Source organism: Chionomys nivalis, chromosome 1 (genome assembly GCF_950005125.1).
Source record: "Chionomys nivalis chromosome 1, mChiNiv1.1, whole genome shotgun sequence".
Taxonomy (NCBI): domain Eukaryota; kingdom Metazoa; phylum Chordata; class Mammalia; order Rodentia; family Cricetidae; genus Chionomys; species Chionomys nivalis.
Window position 1 is genome coordinate 114868642 of NC_080086.1, and position 18406 is coordinate 114887047.

General features: G+C 35.5%; 1 protein-coding gene across 28 annotated transcripts in view; it reads left to right on the forward strand.

Annotated features, from left to right (window-relative positions):
- The window catches only part of Nrxn1 (neurexin 1), a 1077006-nt gene that overhangs the window by 81939 nt on the left and 976661 nt on the right, over positions 1–18406 (forward strand). For 17 of the 28 annotated variants that reach the window (XM_057767124.1, XM_057767151.1, XM_057767179.1 and 14 more), the window contains exon 3: positions 16683–16700. The exons of 10 other annotated variants lie outside the window; for them this stretch is intronic. In XM_057767124.1, coding sequence (XP_057623107.1) covers positions 16683–16700 — 18 coding nt within the window. The remainder of the gene's footprint in view (positions 1–16682; positions 16701–18406) is intronic. One more of the 28 variants, XM_057767142.1, reaches the window with a different exon arrangement.

Sequence of the window (18406 nt, forward strand, 5' to 3'; positions counted from 1 at the left end):
GCCAGCACTATAAGAAAATAATTTTTAACCAACTTTAAATTTCAGAAACCAATGTTTCATAATTTATAGAGGTATGAAAAAGTAGCCCAATTATATCACTGAATGAAAGAAGTCAATACTTTGTGGATTACATATGTTTTTGAAATGACAGAGTGATGAAAACAATATTTTTTTCTTTTCACTAACTTGAGGAAAACATCGTTGAGTAGATTTGACGCTTGTATGTTTTACTAGGAGTTGAGGAACTGCCATTGATTTTATCGTAATTTGCATTTTGACTTTCTCCTTAGCATTTAATGGAAGGTGGTTCAATTAAAGTATAAAGTAATCCCATGATGTTTGGTTTTTATTGATGGATATTTAAAAATGACTTGAGTAATATAATATCTTCTACAATCTAATCTTAATTACTACTACAACCCTTTATTCTGCCCAGTGTCTGCCCAACATGAATGACCATCATATGCTGTCCTGTTTAAAGTAGCTGAGGCCTTTATCACTGTTCATTAACAAACAGATGTTATGGTGGTAAAATGAGTAATTGAAATAAATTTTCTGTATGCTTGAATGGTTAGATACTTATGCTAATATTATATTATAAAATTAACTCATAAAATTTATTTTGAAGTATTGTATCAAGATGGTTGATAGGTGTCTTTAACTCATTTTTAAAATGTATTCACTCACCAAAACTATGTTGAATGCTTAATATATGCTGGGACTGTTCCTAACTTCTAGGTGTTAGTAAAAGGACGTCTTCTTATTCTCTAAATATTTCCTGAATTTTGGTTAATTTATATGCTTAATTCTAGAAGTCAATATTTGAATATTCAACTTCTGATTTTCATTCTCATTAGTCAAAACATGTGTCTTTGTGTTAGAAGAGACTTCTAGATTCAAATAAAGGATACCTCAGAGAATTAATGACTAATATTGCTTCAGGTAGTCAGTGTCTAGTAACTTTTGCCAGAAACCAGGGCTGCTTTTTGTAGTACCTCAAAGAGGGAACATATGTCCACAAGAGTGATTAGATATGCAGTTCTTTTGCAAGCTGCATTTTTCAATTCAGAACTATCTATGACTTCAGGTATACTTATGGCTGAGCATAAATGTAATGTTGATTAAGTCAGTTTAGGAATTTCATTAGTTACTGTACATTGGTTTATAAACAAAAAAGTAACGTAATTATAAGCAATTAGAATATAAGTTAACAGTTAAATGAGTGTCTCCACTCATTCGTTGTTAAATGTAATAATGATGTTATTTTTCCTTGTATCTAGGATCAAAAAATAGAATAGTACAATAATCCATATGGCAACTTTTCCAAGCTTGGTTCTAGGGAATTATGTTGCTAGACCTTACTTACAAAATAAATTTGAGAATCACTGAGCTGCACAAAGGGATTCTGCTTCTTAGTGTCATCTTGTCATCTTCAGTCATAATGATGCACTGTGAGTCAGTGGAAGAGGGTGTACGTGTTCCAAACTAATCTGTCAAGAGCTCTCAACAAATGTCCTTTCCATATTCATGCTCCTAGTGTCATTCATGCTTCAGGTGTCCTGTGCGGCCTCTCCAAACTTGTGGTCAGGGACTTCTTGACAAGTATCTTCGTGACTAATACGCTCTGGGACTCACTTGAAAAAGTGTGTTTTAGGTTGTCAGTTCCATAGGCTTCTGTGTATTCAGTCTTTTTAATATCTGGACTTCATTCAATCAGGTCTCAGTGATTTTGCACAGTGTGTCCTCTGTGTTTGTCTCTGAGTAAGTATGACTTTCAGGAGTTTGAAAATATACATTGAAATGTGCAGTAAGTGATAAGTCATATTTTTGACACTTCACGAATACATTTATACGTTTTCTTCCCAAAAGGTTTCAAATTTTCGATTTACTTTATCTCAGCCAAACATATGCAAAATTGTTCCTGCTGTGATCTTCCTCATAAACTATGTAGAAACAGAGCAATTTAGGCTTTGACACTTGGCAAATGTTTATATTGACTGCACTGCATTTTATACTACCTTGCTCTTCCTCATGTATGAATTAGTATTGCTTTCTCTAAGACAACACACTGTAGTGCTTAAGAATTAGAAACCTGGTCAGAGGCTGCCAAGCTGAGGCTCAGGGTTAGGCAAACTAGCTTTCCTGGAACGCAGTCTTACATATTTGTGTATTTTCTATGGCTTCTCTCACACTTCAGTGACACAGATGAATACTTGCAAAAGGGACCACTACAGTCCCTGAGAACCTTAAAACCCTAACTGACCCTTTCTAGGGAACTTTGTGATGTCATCATGAAGATCAGAGCCTGATCTAAACATTGTGTGTCGATGTTCAATTGTTTACATTGCACTGCATGTGTAATACAGAGTCACAGAGTCATTGAGAACATTTTTCCTAGAAGAAGCCTGCTTTGTACTCTTAGCGTAAATGTCACTGGCTTGTTAATTTATACACATTCCTGTGCCTTAATTATGGGTTTAGCACACTGCAGCGGTAGCCAAGCTGGCATCATTCAAGCACAGGGTTATTTAATTATTTTGGTTGGAGACTTTAATCAAGCCCTTCTTATAGAAAACAAACAAATGTTTAGCCATTACAATACAGGCATAAACAGGAATTTGACTCATGAATTTCCTAATTATACTGCACCGTTTTGGAAATCAGTTGGCATTCAAACTCTCCGTGTTATTCAGTATACAATTTCCTTTGGCTAGATAGAAGCACTGTATAGGGTAAGAAAATACTTTAATGTATTAAGACTAAAATTGAATTTCACTTAAGTAGTTTTACCCTTTTTCCATCACAGAAAACTAGTTAACAGGATTAGAGAAATACCTAAGCAACTATTATATGCAGTTTATGAGTCTCACTAGTTTATAATTATCCAGTAAAGGGCACGTGATTATCTCCCAGTTTACAGAGAGGAACATTGAAATCACAATGAGAAATGGTTGCTTCCAGTTCTTCTTACTGAGGTCTGTGGAATATTTCCTTGATGGGGTTCTAATGCAAACAGAGAGGGTCCTGCTTCAGTCCTAATTTTATAAACCATTTTCTTTGTGACAGCAGCTTCTGTAGGATAACTCTGGTTCTAGAAGGAGGCATATTAGTGTTCTCAGAGGTCCTACTTGCTTGTGACATAAATTAGTAACAGAACACTGGACCACATTCATTTACATAAGTAAATAAAATTACATATAAATTCTGTCTCCATTTGAGGTAGGCAAAATACATGTCCTTTTAAAAAATTGTGGGGCAGGAGTCTGAATATTGTAAATATTTTGGGTGGTTGTTTAATTCTTATCCCTCAACCCCTTACCTTTTTGAGTATTTGTTGACAAGAAAGTCAAGATTCCAGTTTTTAATCCAAATTTCATGTGAAAAGAAAATAAAAATTCTAGCCTTGCTTGAATTTCTACCCTGTTAGGGAGGAGAGACAGTAGTTCCCTGATGTCCCTTCTCTAAGTAATTTGCTTCCAGGAGCTCTGTTCAGAGCTGCAACCCTGAGAAGAAGGAGATGCTGTACTGTACAGCTGTGCCTTTGATTCTCGTTCCAGCTTTAGAATTCTAAAACTCTAAATTTTTAAATATGATTGTGTGTTATGTTTATTTATTCAGAATTCCATAAATAAAAATAAGCATCAGGTAGGGGGAAATCTCATTACACTGCTGTATAGCCTAAGCAAGAATCAGTTTAGTAAATTACAAGTCACTGAACAACATAATTGACAACTGTGACTCTGCTCATGGATGATCCAGTTAACTCTGTGTGGTGGAATTAACCACAGACCAACAATAACCATAATCATCATCCATCTGCATGGACCCAGAATACCTTTGTGCTTTGGACCAGAGTAGCATCACTAAATGTAATATGTTTAATACCTAAATAAAAGTCATGTGCATATGCAAAATATTTGCTTTAATCATATTAATTGGGTGTAATGTTTATATTTAATATCTATGTATTGGATATTGTATTAATTAAATCAGACAAAACATAAGTTTAGCTGTTTAACTCAAGATATGAAGAATTCCATTTTCAGTAGCTTTCTGACTTTTCAAATCTAAAAAGGCAAATTGTTAGACAGGTGAAAACATGTTGAAATCTAACCGTGTTTGGGCTTTGGAATCCATCTGACCCACATATCATTGTTGTCGATAAATGACAAGATATATTAAATGATGCAAAATTTTTTATTTGGATTTTTATCAAAATAATTTTGTTTGATTAAAAATTTGTTTTATGTTTCTAAATATACCAAGAAACGATGTAATTCCTCTGAGTAAATGTTATCCATATTTTACTGGTAATTGCAAATGAATTACATCATTATTCCATAATTCTGACTTGGTTATTTTAAATGTTTATTTTAGTTTGAAAGAATTACTTCCCCAAGATGCACTTAGAAGTTAGAAACTTAAAGGGCCTATGTGACTAATTGGGAATATGCTGAATAGCAGGAATTTATAGGAAAAAAAACACAGGATTGAGGCTCAGAGTACCCAACTCTTGCACTTAGTATTTCATTTAATCTCTCATATTTATCATGTGATTGTGCTAAAATGTTTATAAAGTATTGAATAAAATGGTTTTGTGTGCCTTTGGACCTTAATGATTTCTTTCTACTAGTGTGATAATTATTATGTCAATTTATTAATTAAGTGAGATTACGTTAGGTAGTATGTCCTGAATTAATAGGTATTTTCTGTATCACAGCTTGACCACCAGCCTTCTATTAGCAATAACAACCCAAAGACATACCCAGCTGATGACTCCAGAACTTCTTAATAGCTTAAATGGAATGGATACCAGAATCCTGTTCATTCTTCTTCCTCCAAAAATATTTCTAATGATTAAATTGCCTTATTTATCTAAGACCAGTGGTTTTCAACCTTCCCATTGCTATGATCCTTTAATACAGTTCCCCATGTTATGGTGACCCCCAACCATAAAATTATTTTCATTGTTGCTTCATAACTGTAAGTTTGTTACTGTTATGAATCAGTAGCAATATGAAAATTGCTATTAAAAAAGCAAATAAAAATATCTTTATTTGTTTATGACCTTAGGTGACTGCTATGAAAGGGTTGTCCTACCCTCAAACGGTAATGACCAACATGTTAAAAACTACTAATCTAAGGCTAATTTAAAAAGATTCATGGTGGCAAAGAAATCCTGTCTGTGAAAAGAAACCTACTCATCCCTAACCCAGAGCTAGTTAGCTTCATAGAAACTTGGAAATTAAAATAGCAATTAATAAGGCAGTAAAAACATGTATAAAGGAATGTATGTATGTGTTTATATTTGAATATGCAAGTATACATGCACACACACACACACACACACACACACACACACATATATATATATATATATATTAGTAAAGGTACTTGAATGTGCAGTTTAAATAAGAAAGCATTAATTATAATATTATCATATCATGGCCAACATCATTAAATGGGTATTACTGCAATACACACTGCCTTAGAATTTGCTACTATTAAATAAGTGGTTTTATACACTGTTGGTGGACCACAACGAATATATGGAGTACTTTTAACATTTGGCAAATGGGCCAAATAGTAAACATTATTTTTTAAGGCACCCAGACTCTTTAAACCCATGTAGTAGCAGACTCTAGATTTCCTTTAATTCCATTCTCCTATTATTTCCAAACCCCATTCCAGAAATGCTCATAAAATTCCTTAAAAAACTGTGTAGATTCAGGACCTGATAGACTCCGCCAAGATTTCGTGTTACTTAGAGATATGTTCTAGTGTCTTGATTTTGACTATGTATTGTAATCTCTTTTGCATTTTGCTATACTTATGTTTTCAGCTGTTTACAAATTTCACCTTTTTATTTTTGATTAATAGAGACATTTTAGGGGATTGGATCTGTCTCTTTGTTAGTCAGCCCAAAATAATTTACATGCTGTTATAGGAATGACACCAAAGCTGCTCATGTGATATTTCAGAAAACAGAGACTTTTCTTCTCTTCCTTTGTTCTCCTTATGGAAACACTTCTGTGTTAAACAGAGTTTACTTCAGCTAAGATGCCCATTGCCTAAGCAGTGAGGCCCTACTACAATATCCTGTTTCCAGTAGCTATTATCCAATACAAACCCTACACAATAAACCTTTTTTTCTGCTGTAATAATATAAGAAATCTATTGAGGTAATTAAGTTGATCTACTAAGGCTTATTAATTATTTTGCATTTAGTTAAGCTATGCTTGATTTATAAGATGTAAAACTGAATTGAAATAGAATACTAACTTTGGCCTCCCACATGTATATTCTTCTTTGGACTAAAAGAAATATCTGGTATTGTTGTATAATCTCTTTGAAGCCATTCTAATGTCATGGTGCAGGACTTAAGCAGATGATTTTAGTGTCCTTTTAGGGTCATTTGATCTTATTATATCAATCAGTACTTATTTTATATACCAGGCAGCAGCTCGTGTGCTTGTAATACCTGATCTGATGTTACCCTGTAGGTACTTGAGGCCGTAAATATATTTTTTATTTCCATTTTGACATTGCTTCCTCCATTACTGTGTAACAGTGGAAATCTGATGCCATCAACATAAAAAGGCCACTTTTTGGTAAATAGTGATCAGCATTTAATGGCAGTAATTTTTAAGTCCTAAACATAGATTTGGCAGGTCTACCTAATCTTGAATGTGTACTTTACTTGTGTGTGTGTGTGTGTGTGTGTGTGTGGTGTGTGCTGTGCCTGTTTTTGAGGGTGAGGGTGTGTGGGAGTGTTGTGTATGGTTTATGAATATCTGAGGGTGTGCTCACCTATTCCAGTACCTGTGAAGGCCAGAATTTGCTGTTGAGTCTCTTGCTCTATCGCTCTGCTCACTAGCTAGGCATAGACTTTCACATCAAATCTGAAGTCCACCAATTGGTTTAGTTGGTTGACCAGCAAGTCCGTAGGATCTGCTTGATTTTATCCCCAGCTCAGGGCCTACAGGTGCACACACAATGCCAGCTTTTGATGGGGTTATCAGAAACCTGAACTCACTTTCTCATGCTTGTATTAGAAGCAGTTTATGAGTCAAGCAATTTTACGAGGCCTATTTTATTAATTCTTCATGTGACCATAATTAGTCTGTCAGTTTATCTCCTGACCAATTTTGGCACTTTGCCTTTTTGCCATTCCCCAGTATACATTTTCCCTCCCAATATTCTGTGTTTGTCCATTACTCATTAGATGCCATTAGATGCATTTTTTTTTTTTTTGGTTTTTCGAGACAGGGTTTCTCTTTGGCTTTGGAGCCTGTCCTGGAACTAGCTCTGTAGACCAGGCTGGTCTCGAACTCACAGAGATCCGCCTGCCTCTGCCTCCCAAGTGCTGGGATTAAAGGCGTGCGCCACCATCGCCCGGCTCTCATTAGATGCATTTGTTTCCCCAGAAGAGCTCCTTAGCTGGCTCAGCCTCTTACAGAGTGGAGTGAACTTTGCGTTCACACTGTTTTTACCATAGCTTTCTGTGTCTGCTGCATTGCAGTCCTCCAGAAAGGCTGCTGCTTTGTCCATGTCATTCCTTGTTCTACAGTCTAGTGCTGAACAGAATGCTTGTTTGATTAGAAAGGGTGGCTTTAAGTTATTTTTTTTACAATAAAATTCATTGTGAAAGAATGGGATGGAGTGTACATTTGACCTGTTCTAAAAATATATTGTTATTAGCCCACTATTCCTTAAAAATTGTCATATACTGCAACTTAAAGACAATAATGTTGGATGGCACCCAGTGGAATACTAGTGAAGATGAGCAGCGATATGGGTAATAAAATACTACATTGCTAAATTGAATCTTTTAACAAACAAAATGTATTTGGGATATGATGTTGCGATTGTTAAAGAAAAGACTGATGATTAAACGTAATAACTTTTCAGTGTTTGAATTAGCCAAACATTTAAAATAAGTACAATAAAATTTTTATTGGGTTGTTTTTCAATTATTTTTATTATTTTGAAATTAAAGTGAAAATATTCTATAGCTCTCTATGTTGCACAAATTCAATAACCACATCCAATCTAAATTGATATTTTCTTTTAGAATATTAGTATGAATTTAAATTATGCCCTTTAATGAACAGAAATAAAAAACACATACAGCTTGCTATCATTAGATATTGTCAGAGACCTTTTAGGGCCCTTTTAACTCCCATTAGTACTCCCATAGCATTTTTCTGAGATGGCAGAAATATAATCTGTGCTGTTCATTCTGTTAACGAATGATCATACAGCTGCCAATCATGTAGAATTTGGCTGCAGCAATTGTAGCCCCATTACTGCTATTATTTAATTCTAATTGAAATGCAGTCTTCGCTGGATTCTCTTTTGAATCATGAAGCTAGGGGAATGCTACTCCTGCCCTTGTGGCATCACACAACCTGAGCACTTGGAACGATGAAACAGGATGAGAGTTTATTTCCATCCTTAGCTACAAATACATAACAGGATCAGGCCTCAGAGAACCAAGGACTGAGCATACTTGACTTGAGCTCTCTTCCTATTTGTACAAGCATTAAAAATTTAATCAGATATATAAGAAAGTTTGCATTTTATTTATTGCCTGTCATTAATAGAATATTTTCAATGTGTTAAAGGTAGATGTGTTACCAGTAATAATGTAAATGTAATTACTGTAGTTTCTTAATTTAGTCTTGTCAACATTTCTAACAGAAAAAAAAGTTTAAATAAAAAAGCAAGTTTCAAGTTTTCTAATGAAATGTGCAACCCACATGTGTATCTTGGACTTACAGGTCAGTGTGACGACAGCTGAGAGCATACTGACTTTTGCTAGCAGTTCCTGCTGTTGTTCTTATTTGCTTTTCAAAGTTGACTTCTCAAAGTTCTTACAAAACTGGAAATCAAAAGGAAGTTCTTTTTCTTAATTGAAGTTATTATTATATAATAGTTCTGCCAAGCATTTTAAAGAAATGTATAATGAGCTGTTTAATAAACATGTGATAAGTTAAATTTTCAGTCTCAAAACTGTGTCCAAAATATGCAGTTTTATTTCCTGACACTGTAGATCAGTTTGTACAATATAAAAAAATAACCATTATATGACCTTTCTACTATGTTACTTTAAGAATGAATCAAACTACTTTCTACTTTGAAGGATGGAGTAATTGTTCTAAGAAGTTTTATATGGTCACAAATGAATTTTTCACTTATATATGTTTGTTTAAACAAGCCTAACATTTTAGGAATACACTAAATGAGGAACTTACATCAGTAAGCCACCAGGCACAGGCCTGTGCAACTCTCTTACACTTGGGAAAACACTCTTGTCAGTTAATTAATTATTAGTGGTTGCTTCCCAAACTACATGTGTGACTTCTCCACCCACATCCAACTGGTTATATTGTGAACCAACTATTTTCCTTTCAGTTTGGATTCTAAAACATCTTTGAAAAACCTGAAATTTGATAGTGTATTTAATTTTTATTTCCTTCATGCCCAACCCCTACGAGATTTACTATACAACAGATATGTGAAGTGTTGTTCTAGCAGATGTGCATTTCTGAACTAAAGCAGTGGTCCTCATATGATAAGTTTATACTGGATAAGATCAATGACCAAATATTTACTGTTGAATGAAGATAACCTTTATTTCAGATGTTTTTCAAAGGAAGGAAAATATTTTCATCTGTGAATGAAATGCATGGTTTCCTTTAAGTTTTAATGACACCGAAGTATTTGGAAAATACTCCGTGTTTAATTTCAAGTGATTGGAATGCCTGGGGGTAAACACAGGTAGGAGCCCTACCTCAACAGTGATTCCATATGTTTAAACCTCAAGTTATCATAGTCTAAATGATTTTAATTTCTGAGGAGTGGGTGAGCCACTCACACCCGTTTTTTTTCTATGTAAATGATCTACACTGAAAAATATTATTAAGGATTTGTTGTTTTATTACCAATATTTTAGTCTAAGTTGAGAGTTTCTGGGAAATTTTAAGTCTGGCCTAATTAACTTATCCACTCACACAAAACAAATACATTCCATGCTTTCCAGTGTTTTCAACCAAATTTTGTCATTACCCATAAATCCTAGAAGTTGCAACTGTCTTGAATTCTGCACATGAAGCAAAGAGAACAATGAAAACCTCTGAGGGTTTAAAAAGTCCTCTTATTTAGTGGATTTTCTTCTAAAGTATTTAATAAATCTGTAACACTGCTATGAAATTTAAAATAACAACTTGAAACCCTCCTTATGTTGTAATAAGTTCTGGTTTTCTGCACATATAAAATATTTAATTGGTAAGTCAGACATATTATATAAACAGCATTGTTTTTATATAATACATGTAAATTTGATTTGTTGAGCACTAATTTTAGATTTCTTTTTATAATTTAGTTTAGTCATGTTCTCAGAATTTCATCACAAAATCTTTTGGTTTTTCTTAGAAAAATTAAACAAATGTGTTTTGAACTGTTCTAAGAAAATGAAGTAGCATTTTAAGGTTTGTTTCAAAATGTCTGGGATAATGGTTTGTGAACAAGAACAGCAACAACAAAAAACTGTTCATCACTGACATGTTCGAGGTGTGTTTTAGAAGAAGGAGGGTCGGCCTCCTTTAGTGAAATTTGTTTTCTAGATCAACAATGCAAAGATTAGGATAACTGTACAGTGTTCTCCACTACAAACACACAATCCAGAAGACTGCTATTCATTTGTTTATAGATAAAGCCATACTGAGTACTTCAATCCCAAGAGCACTCAGAAGCATGCACAGGAACATTCAAAATCATCCCCCACTCTGATCCCAAAACTTTTGGTTAGGTTTTCTAAATATTCTGACTTCAGACTCTCAGAATGGTAGAAACTGTTCATCTGATAGAGCTTTCTTTGGAAAATTTCATAGCATGGTGGCTTAGTTCAGGGAAGTTCCCAGGAAACACTCTACTCAATGCTATCTATCAATCCCGTATGAGAAAGTGCTTATTACTAAGGGAAGAATCACGATGTGGCTAATGGCTGAAACAGGGGCACCATAGACTGTGTTCGTCACTATCCCATGCAAAATCTCTTTCCTAAGTTCAACTCCAAGATGAATATAGAAATATTGAGCTGAAAACCTCTCTGTAAATCATAACCAAAAGTAAAATAATTTTCAAACATACTTGTGATGGCCTCATATGTAAAGAAATTACATCATAATATAGGGTCTTTGAATATCTTTTATAATAGGTTGACCAATGATTGCTACGTTCTCTTAGATCCCTCAAACAGTTTCAGTACCAAAACAGACTTCAGTACCCTCCTCCTTCTGTTGTCCTTATCCTCACCCCTTTCTTCTCATTACTTTCTCAGAGTGTCAACACTGAGATAGAACATTTTGAATTAATTACCCAGAGCGTTTTAATTTCTAAAATGTTTCAGAAATACCAAGATCGTCTCTCTCCTGCTGCACTTGGTCTAGAAGTAGCTCCCCTTTCATTCCTAGGCAGAAAAGCGTCCACTGGCTCAACTTCAATTGTGTGCACTCATGCACCGGATCAGGATGGAGCAGGCTAGTGAGAGAACCTTGGAATCTCCTTTTGGCCGTTTTGGAACAGGAGCTGTGGCCATCTGTTTAAAAATGCTTTGTAATTGGCACGATTCTTGCCCAGAGCTGTTTCTTTCCTCTTGTTAGTGCTCATAATGGACCTTTATGCTTTATTTTCTGTTTGAACCTTCTCTTTCTCTGGCCAGTGTTTGTCTTCCTCGGGCTGAATGCTGCATAAATCCAGTTTCAGTGATTCCCTCCATTCCCTAGTCCTTGAAGTATCCTTAGACTATTGAGGTTTTATAAAGGCTTTCACTGCCAATACTAAGAGAAAAAAATAAAGGCCAAACAAAGCTCCATCCTGTGCTACCATGGAAACCAGACCCTTCCATCCTGGCATTCAGTTCCTGCAGTAAGGGATAGAGTCTGAAGAAGTAATACAAGGAGCTAGAAAATAAGAGTATCAATGCTCCAGCCACACTGAATGGACTAGGACATAGAACTGTAGTTTTGTTCCTGCCTCTTGCTATCGCCAGCACCAGTACTGCATCTGTGTGTCAAGTTACCTGTAATAGTGCCAGCTTGGATAGAAGAGAAAGGAAGTTAAGGACATTGAAGAGAGCCAGTCACAGACAACTGAAAGAAAAGGAAACCAAAGTACACAGTAGAGAATATGTCTAAGTGATTCCTGGTAGCTGTGTTGACCAAATCTTAAGGTCTGCAGTGATGTACAAACTGACCTACATTGAACATTTAGATGAGGACCCTCATAGTTTTCAACACACTGATTGAACATACCAAAAGATGATACTTGTGTCTTTTTATTCTAAACTTTGTTTACTCAGCATGATTCAGTTTCTGATGGGGTGGTGAGTTTGAGGATACTGAAACAAATATATTCATTTTCTTATTCATTATTGTTTTTCTAGGATCAAGTGCAGAAACTATAATGAGATTTTTAAGCCATGAGTTAGAGCCCCAGATGCCTAAATAGAGTAAACTCACCAGCTCCATCATTGGGTCAATTAGAGACCAGTTTTGGTTAAAAATAGAGGGCAGAGGAAGATATAAAATGATATAATGTCTCCAAGTCCATTTTAGGAATGTTGACTTGATCACTGTATTCACTAGAGAACAAGGGGTCTGCATAATTAAGCAGTCCTTGTCAATTTATGATCCTATTAAGCTCCATGATTGCCTCAACTCCAGTCTCTCAAGGTGTTTCCATAAATTGCTAATCATTACCATCACATGTGGAAACCCTCTGGTTTCTGCATGGTGACAACTTTAAGTTCAGGGTGCAGTCTCAACTTCGTGGAAAATTGCCTGTGCTCGGGTATGTGTGTGGTGAGGGAAGAGGGTGGGAGGATTCTCTTCTAAAGACCGTGCTCCTCTTGGAATCCAAGGTACTGAGATTTAGGACAGTGACTTTCCTGTGTGACATCAGCATCGATTGATGACATATGTCAGGCAGGTAGACCCAAGTAGGAATGGGATCAGACCAAAATTAAAGGAGACAGACACCAAATGAAGGCTGAGATGACGGGTGTTCATCTTTCATTTAGTTCCCCATGGGGCTGTCCAACTGAGATCTTAAAACTACATTAAAAGCAGATTCTAGGTCCATCATTATAGCCTCTTCTAATGTCCTTAATGTTCTTACAAGCTAGAAGCAAAATAAACAAGTTTCTATAGCTCCAATCCTGTAATAACTTAAAGGGACAGTGTAGTGGTGTGTTACTTCCCTTATGCCAGCACATAAGCTATCATTCTTGGCATGGTGGACACCTCAGTATCTGGTGCCCATTTGCTGGGGAAAGCAGGCTTTAAAGGAACGAAAAGGAATTTGTTTTTTGCAGGTTTGGATTCCTGACTTTTATATAGGTAGGGAATACAAAAGCAAGATTTTATTAAGTGACACAGTAATAACAGTGGAATTGATTGCTGAGAGACCTGCTTATTCACTAATAAAATTATGTCTGCAAAACTAAGAAGCCAGGGTTGGTTTCTTCCCTCCTTCCATCTTTCCTTCCCTCCTCCCTCCTTTCTTTCTTCCTTTTTCTTTTCCTCCCTCCCTCCCTCCCTCCCTCCTTCCTCCCTTCTTCCTTCCCTTCCTTCTTTTCTTTTACATCCTGACTGGAGTTTCCTCTCTTTTCTCTCTTCCCAGTTCCTTTTCCCCATTCTCCAACACCCCCCTCCTCCTTCATTTCTATTCAGAAAAAGGCAGGCCTTCCATGGATCTCCACAAAACATGCTATGTCAAGTTGTAGGAAGACTAAGCACCTCGCCTTACATTAAGGCTGGGCAAGGTAACTTAGTATGAGGAATAGGGACCTGAAAGTCAGCACAAGAGACTCAGAGGAAGTCCCTGTTCCCACTGTTAGGAGCCCCTCAATAAGATCAAGCTACACAAATGTCAGATATATACATAGGATCTAGGTCAGTCCTATACATGCTCCCTGGTTGTCGGTTCAGTCTCTGTGAGTTCCTATGAGTCCAGGTTAGCTGATTCTGTGGGTTTTCTTGTGACGTCCAAAGCCAGGGTTTTTATGTAAGAGATATGTCCTCCTTTGACAAGGTCTACAGGTAAGGCCAAGTGGGTCCCTTTCTACTACATATTAAGTTGACATCCCTGTACACTAAGGCATGTGGAAACTCAGTTCGTCCCTGGCACTGCTCAGAACTCTAATAGCCTTTGTTTGCATCACAGTATACACACACTCGCTGAAGCTGGAGAGAAAAAAATAACATTTCTTCCAACTCAGCATCCACTGTTTCGTGTAAGAACAGGCCAGAAAACTAGAGAAAAGAATGTCTCATGATGGGTTGAGTACCTTAAGTTAGAGTTGCAACCACCGTGTGAAGTAAAGCATGGGCTAGCCTTGGGTCAGCAAGTTTTAACTACCATAGTCAGCAAATGGACACCAGAGTGTAGTGTAGAATGAAAGGAGGAAGGAGAAGGTTGGGATTCTGTTTTCTTTTCTTTTTGGTTTGTTTGTTCAGTATGTGGGTGGGAGGGGGAGGGTGTGTGTGTGTGTGCGCACATGTACGTGTGTGTGTTTCCTTGTCATTAACTTTGAAAATTACAGAAACTTAAGGCAAGTCTGATTGAAGCCAAGTCTCTTCAGCATGTTTCAAATGAAACTGACATATCCCCCTATATTTTACTCCAATATCTTAGCTCTTTGGAAAACTCAAATATTCTGAAATATATTTCCTGGACATACACAGGTCAGGATGGTTGCACATTGGTCCTGACTTGAATTTACACATCAGAGGCCCCTCAGTTAAGCGTATTCTCAGTCTGAGTAAGAACGGAGAAAACCTGAATGTCAGGGCCTTTTCCTCTCCTAACAGTGCAAGAAAACCATCGTATGTGGATGGAGCCAATGACCTTAACCTTACGGCTACAGCATCCTTACCTAAGTCATTTTCTGCTTTTTTTCTTCTTTTCCTTACAGCAATTCAATAAGATCAGAGGAATTAATTCTCCTCAGAATTGAAAGTTTTTTTTTTAATGTTAATATTGAATAATCATTGAAAAAATACCTTAAGCAAAAAAAAAGTTTCCAGAAACAGATAGATATAAACTAACGGATATCATAGACATTATAGTTATTTATATATTTTCAGTATAATGCAGCCAACATATTTAAATATTTGTGTGACTTTCTTGTCAGAATTTCTATTGATAGGAAATGAATTCAGCTTATTGAATAAAATAAAAACCAAAAAAATTTAAAAACCTACCAAATACTTGAATTTTTTTAAAAAATATTTCTTCAATAATAATAGATTCAAACCAACCAAGTGTTGCCTAAAATGTTGTGTCCCCTCTAATCAGGTGTCTTTTGCTACTGAAATGAGCTATTGCACCTGTGTATTTCAGTCTCTAGTCCTATCATTCAAACAAAATCACGATTCTAAATTCATGGTTTCCTTCATCCAGTGGAAAAATAGCACTTAAACTTGTAAGTGTTAATGATGCATTAACACTTACATCCTCTATTTCATCCTCTGATTACTACAGGCATGTTTCTTTAGTTTTTAAGCTGTTTTAGTTCAAATTTCCATGCATAATGTAAAGTTAATGAAACAAATATAAAATCTAAGGATCAGAGGAGAATTTCAGTCCATATAATTAACAACTAAAATGTTTAATAAGTAAAAATTAAAACCTTGTTTTTGCCCTGCATCTGTAAGAATGCCTTCCCTTCCATTTCAGTCCTTTCTCCCAACTCCCATGTCTCAGTCTAGAATTGCTCAGTTAGCATTAATCAGTTTAAGCCCTGTACACTTAAATGGGTTTTATATAAAATTACATATATTACAAATATATACATCTTGTATTGTGCTTATGCCTAGATGTACATGTATGAAAACATATACTTAGTAATGTGAAATATATTAATATCATATAGGTAAAGAAAACAGAAGGAAATGTTTGCTAAATGTAAGCTTTAGCCTAACCACAACAAGTCTAGTTTAATGTACTTCTTTTGCAATGGGCACTTTTTCTATTCATCATATTTTCAGCAGCATCTTAGTAAATTATAGCAAACTGTCATTTGTAACAAAATTTGATCTTGTAATAAATAAACCTAATGAATCGTTGATTTTTGTTGTATAAATCTATGCTGTAGTTATTATTCGAAGGAAGTTATTAGAAGCATTCAAAACCAAGGGACAATGGAAATAACACATTTGACAGAAGTAAAGTAACTTTTGGTGAAATTTCACTGCTAGTACCAATGGGCTTTCTTTTACAGACATCCAAATCAATATATAGAAATAGAGCTTTTTAGAATTACTACAAAATAAAAGTAAAAAGCTTTTAAAAATTGCCTGGAAAGACCCTGCCAGCAGCCTGTAGTAATAATGCAGCTCCCTTTACAGGGAGCATTGAAAGTCTACTTAAACAAACAGCCTTTGTTCAACGCCTGACAGTGCTATTGCAGTTTTGTCTCACATTTAGTAAACACTGCCAATGGGAGGAAACCGGCTCCCTTGTGGTTTTGTTGTACCCTTGAATGACAGTGATGGAGCACTTGCATGATGTGTTTGGTGCCTTGCATGAGGAAGACATGCAAAGGCAAGGTCCAGTCTGCATGCTGCTTAATGAATGTTTCTCCTTTTCTCTCCTTCCTTGTCATGTGCTTTCAGAAGACAACAATGTGGAAGGTGGGTGCTTTCTACCTTATTTTTCAACTCCTCTTTGCTTTTTATTTCTCAGTATTCATAGAGTACATCTCGAATATAGACGGTAAGTTGACCTTTCTGATCATCCCTTGATTTCTAGATGTGTATCACTTTGCATATGGAACACATCTGCACCTTCCACCCCATGGGTCTCTGGGATAAAAACGCCTTCAATCTTACTTCCAGTGCCTGATATATTTCAGCAGCCCATGAGTCTTAGAATACTTAATGCAGTGTTCTATATGGAAACAGGATACAATGCTATTTCTTTTATTTTTTTAAAAAAAGAAAGTGTTTCTTTGAAGTTTCTAACACAATGTGTGATTCTGTCTCCATTCTTTTTCTTTTTTTCTTCCCTTTTCTTTTTATTTTGGATCAAAGTAGTTTCTTTTCTGGTGTATATCTTTACTACTCTGTCATTTTAACGTCCTTGGTTTGTTTCAAATGATTCAAATTATAAAAGAACATAGATTAAAACACTGAAAATAAGAAAGAAGCATACATTTAGATTGAAAAACAAGTCATTGCCAGTGGAAATGAAAGCTTACAGTTCTGCCCTGAGATCGTGGGTAAGTATATTTATAACATTAGTGTGTTAACACTAGGATGACATATTGGAGTGTCATTAGATTATCTCAATCATGGAATTTTGGGAAAGTTATATATTTTTCCCATTGGTTCCTACAAGCATATTTCAACATTTTATTGGATGAAGTAGTCTGATATTACCAACCAAATTTGGAAAAGATAAACACAAAAAACATTAGCTGCAGCAAAAGAATAGATAGATAAAAGTTTCTCATCATTTCACACCCATTTTTTGTTTTTTAAAAAAAAAGTGTTCCTGCTGTGTAGCTCAGCCTAGAGAGCAGACTGTGCTGCCACACTTGCAGACATTCACCTCGCTTTACCTCCTGAGTACAACCACACCTGGACTATCTCCTGCTATATACATTGCATAATCACAGAATTTAACAGTTGTCAGCAATGTGTGGACATTTTTGTGTCAGGAAATGGAGTTTAACATAAATACTTTGTTGCTACAGGTTGGAATGCAGTCATTTCATAAGCACACCTTCATTTCTACACAAGAAAGACTTCTCACAAATTGCCTCTAGTGAAAGCGACAGATTAGTGCAGTTGAGGTCACAAAGGGGTCATTTCTTTTCAAAAAGAAGACTTCATTGTAATACAACATTGATCAGCGCAAAATCAGCATCAAATTTGTCACCTTTTCATGGTCAATATACTGATATTCAAGAAAAATAGATGAAAATTTCTAAAGAAACAGTATGTCATATCCCCCGAATGTTGACTTTGTATTCCTTCTGATTTCTAGTTTCATAATTTTAAATTTGTGAACATACAAAAGCTGTAAATTTTTCTTCTGTATTTTTAAATTATTCTGTAAAGTGTTCATTTTTTTTCTCTTTTTGAATTTCTAAAAGACTTTAAAGTCAACCTAATTAGTTGAAATGCTTCTCCATAATCACAGAATCGTTTGGTGAAGGACATTGATAAGATACTCAGAATAGAAGCCCCTCAACTGTTGTAATAAAGTTATTAAATCATAATTTTAATATCTTGGTTTACAATGTGACTATAAGAATGCAGTCAAGCTCCATTTAGAGCTAGAAATGGAACAAGAGAAATAGTAGTCCCTGGAGATTTATTAATTTCCTTTTGGG